Source organism: Protobothrops mucrosquamatus, unplaced genomic scaffold (genome assembly GCF_001527695.2).
Source record: "Protobothrops mucrosquamatus isolate PMUCROS unplaced genomic scaffold, P.Mucros_1.0 scaffold446, whole genome shotgun sequence".
NCBI classification, from domain to species: Eukaryota; Metazoa; Chordata; class Lepidosauria; order Squamata; family Viperidae; genus Protobothrops; species Protobothrops mucrosquamatus.
In genome coordinates, this window is record NW_015386769.1 from 595,841 (window position 1) to 602,252 (window position 6,412).

General features: G+C 40.4%; 1 protein-coding gene across 1 annotated transcript in view; it reads left to right on the forward strand.

Moving 5' to 3' along the window:
- Window positions 1–3,694, forward strand: part of CERS6 (ceramide synthase 6) — a 106,892-nt gene extending 103,198 nt beyond the window's left edge. Inside the window, exons 9-10 of the mRNA XM_015816398.1 lie at window positions 3,336–3,492; window positions 3,683–3,694. Coding sequence (XP_015671884.1) covers window positions 3,336–3,492; window positions 3,683–3,694 — 169 coding nt within the window. The remainder of the gene's footprint in view (window positions 1–3,335; window positions 3,493–3,682) is intronic.
- The last annotated feature ends 2,718 nt before the right edge of the window (window positions 3,695–6,412 follow it).

The following is a 6,412-nucleotide window of genomic DNA, read 5'->3' on the forward strand; positions in this document are numbered from 1 at the left end:
AACTCTCTTTTAAACAAATATACAGTTATTAAAAACAATAATAATAACATCACTTTAATAATTAAAAATAGTACTAAATAAACTATTCTAATTCACAAGAAAGATATATTTTGGTTTGGAGAAGATGGATAGATTATACTGAGCGTAAATATGGGACTAAAAAATATCATTTGGTTTTTGAGTGAATTTTAGAGTATTACTGTTGTATAAAGGTATCTTTTATAGCTAGGTGTGTTTTAAGGAAGCCAATTGCTCCACAGATAAAGTGGAGGCTTTTCTATTTCCTTGACTATTTCTGAATTATTCACAGTGTCCAAACTTTTCTGTTTCTGATTTTCTCAGTCTTTCCCCCAGAGCCATTTGCTAGCATCTGCCCACGACATTACTAGCTGCCAGCGCTCTGTCTTTCTCTTCCTCCCTCCCCCTCGACATTTCACTGAAAGAAAAAGATAAGAAAGGAATTGGCTGAGTTACTTTGGGGTATGCTGAGAGCTTCTCTTCAAGCTTGTCAGTTGTCCTTCTGTGTCCAGTAGATGTTGCGTAATACACTTCCTTCCCAGGCTGGAGCTCCCCTGAAGGCTACAGGCATCCATCTACAGCAGTGGTTCTCAACCTGTGGGTCGGGACCCCATTTGGGGTCGATCGACCATTTCATGGGGGTCGCCAAGCAAGGCTGTCCGCCATTTTTTTTGTCCACCTTTTTTTTTTGTCCGCCATTTTTTCCCCCTTTTCCGGCAGGTGCCTTACCTCCCTTGGGCTGGGCCAGCTGGTGGTCGGCCTGCTCCGTCTCTGCCGCTTGCCAGCTATGCCTCGGCCGGCGCAGGGGGCAGAACCACGCATGCGCGGTGCTCCCGGGCAGGGAAAGTCCTCGACTTACGACCGGTTGGGTAGTCCTCGACTTACGACCGGTTTAGTCCTCAACTTACGACCGCATTAGTCCTCGACTTACGACCGGTTTAGTCCTCAACTTACGACAGGTTGGGGTCGCGGCATTAAAAAGGTTGAGAACCACTGATCTACAGGTAGTCACCTACGTCAGTCACCATCTGTCAGGTTTGAGTGAAGGACATCTCTCTTTCTGGATCTTCGTGTCTCTTTTTTTCCACAGGGAAGCTTTTAACAAATCTTTTGGCCTTCTAGAAGCTTGTAAAACTTGGTTGTTCCAGAAGCTCTTCTGTGGCAGTGTTCCTACTATTCTATTAATTGTGATGTTTAACCATAATTGTTAATTATATTTCTGTTATTGTATCCTAACGTGCTTAATGTATGCAGTATGTATCCTATTGTTATTATTACTTTGGCTGGAGCTGAATCTTTTCTTCACCACTGAGAGTCCCTTAGGCTGAATGATTAATGAATTTATAAATAAATAAAAATAAGATAGAATCTAATTTTAACTACAGCAACGTTATTTAATTACTGATACTCTAATTGCAATATTTTTCCTATGCAATCAGTATCAATTGGGAGTACTGTAATTACCAAATATTCCACTTCATTCCATCCCACCAGACTCAGTAAATCATATCTTACGACGTATGACCACAATTTATCCTAAAAATTTCCGTTGCAAGCAAGATAGCTGTTAAGTGAATTTTGCCCCATTTTACGACCTTCTTGCCACAGTTAAGCTGGTAATACGGTTGTTAAGTGAATCTGGTTTCCCCATTGATTTTCCTGTCAGAAGGTTGTAAAAGTCACCACGATATAAAAAAGATATTGAGACTCTAGAAAGAGTACAGAGAAGAGCAACAAAGATGATTAGGGGACTGGAGGTTAAAACATATAAGGAACGGTTGCTGGAATTGGGTATGTCTAGTTTAACAAAGAGAAGGACGAGGGGGGACATGATAGCAGTGTTCCAATATCTCAGGGGCTGCCACAAAGAAGAGGGAGTCAAGCTATTCTCCAAGGCACCTGAAGGCAGGACAAGAAACAACGGATGGAAACTAACCAAAGAGAGAAGCAACCTAGAACTAAGGAGAAACTTCCTGACAGAACAGTTAACCAGTGGAAACAGTGAATGCGCCAACACTGGAAGTTTTTAAGAAGAAACTGGACAGCCATTTGTCCGAAATGGTATAGGGTTTCCTGCCTGAGCAGGGGGTTGGACTTGATGACCTCCAAGGTCCCTTCCAACTTTATCATCATCATCATCATCATCATCATCATCATCATTATTATTATTATTATTATTATTATTATTATTATTATTATTATTATTAAGGTGATTATATATGACTGGGACACTGCGACCATCATAAATACACGCCAGTTACCAAGCATGCAAATTTTGATCATGTGATCATGGGAGTCCTGCAATGGTGGAAGTATAATAGCACTTTTTGCAGTGCTGTTGTAACTTCAAAGGGTCACTAAGTTGAATGGTTGTAATCTGAGGACTGCCTGTAGTAGCTTAAATGTGCCACCACATAATATCTTCAAATAAGGTTGAGGGAGAAAAATTGAAAGCTTCAAATTGAATCAAGTGAGAGACTCTATGCATACCATTAAAAAAGAAGACTCAGTTGAAAAGATTTTATCTCATATTGGGTTGCAATCTGAGGTTACACATGCAAGATACTTTTATACTGATAGTTAATGACTCAGGAAAAAATTGACATATCCTCCAACATTAGCTTCCTTATGTCAAGACTAACTATTCTTGGTTAAGAGTGGTAGAACCAGATGAATGCTTGTGTAACGAATTTCTTAATTTATAAAATAGGAAGATTATAATCCTTGCAAAATGGGTCTTAGAATAAGCTAACATATTTCAAATATTATTCAAAGTGTATCATCTCCTTCAACCCGACATCCCGTTATAGATTGGATTACCGTTTTTATCAAACCTCGCACTTCCTTCAGATTTTGCTTGGATTTTAGAGGTCTTGATGTGTATTTTGAGGCTAGAATCTCCTTTCTATAAAGTATTTAAAATTTGGAGCTGGGTCTTTTATATTCAGCAGTTTGCTTTTTTTTTTTTAATGTATATGTGTACAAACAGAAAAACAGCATTCAAACTGCTAATTTTCTGTTCTGTTATGTTTGCTTTTAATCCCACCTTTTTTCCCCTGGGAAATTAACATTTTGTAATTGGCTACACTCAGAGCTATATTTCCTAAAATCTGGTAAATGATCTGATCTCTAGATCTTTAATTACAATTCATATAAATCCCAGCCATGGTCAAGATTTGTGAAGAATGTTGTTCAAAAACCAAACTAGGTAAAGGGTTCGTTTAATTAATTTGGCAATTGACAAATTTGAGATTTGGTGATTCCTGTACGATCTATTTCTCATGAGTGTGCATCTCCCTTCTCCCAATTTCTTTCAGGATACTGAACACCACATTCTTCGAACTGCCTGAAATTGTTGGTGGTTTTCCTGCTTTATCAGTCTTTATCATTTTACTTTCGATACTTCAAATTCTCCACTGCTTTTGGTCCTATTTAATAATAAAGGCAGCCTATAAAGCTCTTTTGAAAGGCAAGGTAAGATAAATGGGGATGTTTTTCTTGATGTCTTTTTAATCATCTACTTTTCCAGCAAATATTCTGGCATGCTTTATTGACTTTGGGGCAGTGAAATCTGTTAGGATTTCTGACTTTAAATACGCTGTACTTTAAATATACAGTATTTCTGATAAACATAGGCTCAATTCTTGTTATATTTATATCTTAGTACATTATATGAAGTCAACCATTGTAGCTAGCAAATTGTGGGTTCTCCGAAGAGTCACCCAGCACTATTTGACCTCGGAACAGAATCTGTAGGTGGGTATCCCACTCTCTGAAAGGTTCAAAGGCTGAGCTTTGAGCTCTGTATATATGAGGAAAAGCACTGAGCCTTGTAATTTTTGTATTTTAGGTTGTCTGTCTTCTTTTCCTATTTTATCCTACCTAATTTCCAAGCTAAATTCTAGTTCCAGTGGAAAGATTGTTTTGAACGGCTTCTTCAAGCTGCCTAATTGCAGTAGGGGATGAAACAACCTATTGCGCTTCTCTTCAACCTGGTTTTAGGGTATTGCACTAACTCAACCAACTGTGGTTTATTCAGTGAACTCTGGCTAATTTGCATTTGTGAGCCTGAAATATTTATTTTTGACCGTCTGAAGACATATTTATTATTTGAGTATTAGATTGAGTATATTATTCTGGTTCAAGTGGTTATTATTGCCGTTTTGTCCTTAGTTCATCACCAGAGCCTGTTTGCTCTTAAGCAAAAGTCTGTTCCTTAGGACTACAAGCATCTCTACCTGTGCAAGTGTACACCTGTCAGGGCTATTTTCATTTTTTTTTCTGAAAGCACTTGTGCAGTTACAAACATGCATTGGCTTTCATGCATTGTATTTTTTTTTTAAATATATATATATGTGTGTGTGTGTGTGTGTGTGGGAAAGTGTAAGAAATAAAAATAAATAAATAACATTTTAAAAGGCAGTATGCAAAAGTTGCAGAATGTGAAACCACAATCTGCCCAGACATCTCACCTTCAGACTGATAGCTGGAGTTTCTGTGCGGTTTCTGTGTCTTCCAGACTGAGCCGCCTACTGGAAGGGATTCAATTTGTGTTCTAGTAGGCAGCCTCTTGTTTCGCGCGAAAACGGCATGTGACTTCTTTCTGAACCTTCTTAATAATCTCCTTTCTGCTGCCTCCAAAGGCTGGGAAGTGGAATCCTTTGCATGTAAGTTTCTCTGGTAGGGAGAATACAGTACAGTATCTCTTTTCTGTGGGTTTGCTGCTTCTCTTCTTTTCTTTTCTGTGCCCTTTAATTGTTCAGCTGAATATTCACTTGGCTAAAGATTGCATGCTCTTTGCAGCGGTAGAGCCAGCAATTTTGTTTTTCTTTTTTCTTGTTTTCTTCCTAGTGTTTTCCCACAAGCTCAGGGTATGCCTTTTGCAAGTCGACTGAGTGTTGATCCATTGGATGCGACAGGAATTGACCAACTGGCTTGTTGACCGAGCCTGACATTGGACTAGAGCCAACAATTATTTAGCATATTCCTAGACAGAAAAGATAGAAAGCTACTTGACTCTTGTTCTCTTGACCTCCTGTTCTAAGGACCTTTTCAGGATGGAAACATTTAAATANAACTCTCTTTTAAACAAATATACAGTTATTAAAAACAATAATAATAACATCACTTTAATAATTAAAAATAGTACTAAATAAACTATTCTAATTCACAAGAAAGATATATTTTGGTTTGGAGAAGATGGATAGATTATACTGAGCGTAAATATGGGACTAAAAAATATCATTTGGTTTTTGAGTGAATTTTAGAGTATTATTGTTGTATAAAGGTATCTTTTATAGCTAGGTGTGTTTTAAGGAAGCCAATTGCTCCACAGATAAAGTGGAGGCTTTTATATTTCCTTTACTATTTCTGAATTATTTACAGTGTCCAAACTTTTCTGTTTCTGATTTTCTCAGTCTTTCCCCCAGAGCCATTTGCTAGCACCTGCCCACGACATTACTAGCTGCCAACGCTCTGTCTTTCTCTTCCTCCCTTCCCCTCGATATTTCACTGAAAGAAAAAGATAAGAAAGGAATTGGCTGAGTTACTTTGGGGTATGCTGAGAGCTTCTCTTCAAGCTTGTCAGTTGTCCTTCTGTGTCCAGTAGATGTTGCGTAATACACTTCCTTCCCAGGCTGGAGCTCCCCTGAAGGCTACAGGCATCCATCTACAGCAGTGGTTCTCAACCTGTGGGTCGGGACCCCATTTGGGGTCGATCGACCATTTCATGGGGGTCGCCAAGCAAGGCTGTCCGCCATTTTTTTTGTCCACCATTTTTTTTGGTCCGTCATTTTTTCCCCCTTTTCCGGCGGGTGCCTTACCTCCCTTGGGCTGGGCCAGCTGGTGGTCGGCCTGCTCTGTCTCTGCCGCTTGCCAGCTATGCCTCGGCCGGCGCAGGGGGCGGAACCACGCATGCGCGGTGCTCCCGGGCAGGGAAAGTCCTCGACTTACGACCGGTTGGGTAGTCCTCGACTTACAACCGGTTTAGTCCTCAACTTACGACCGGTTTAGTCCTTGACTTACGACCGGTTTAGTCCTCAACTTACGACAGGTTGGGGTCGCGGCATTAAAAAGGTTGAGAACCACTGATCTACAGGTAGTCACCTACGTCAGTCACCATCTGTCAGGTTTGAGTGAAGGACATCTCTCTTTCTGGATCTTCGTGTCTCTTTTTTTCCCCAGGGAAGCTTTTAGCAGATCATTCTCTCCTAAGGATGGACTTCCGGACCGCTCCCCCTCGACGCAGGGAGACGGAACCGCCTAGATGGTTCCGTCCCAGGCGACTGATGGACCCTGAGAGGTTCCTGATGGAGCTTGGGCCATATCCGGAGGATCTGGTCCACGACTCGGCGGAAAATCAGGCGGCGGCTTGGGAGACAACTGCCGCCGCAGC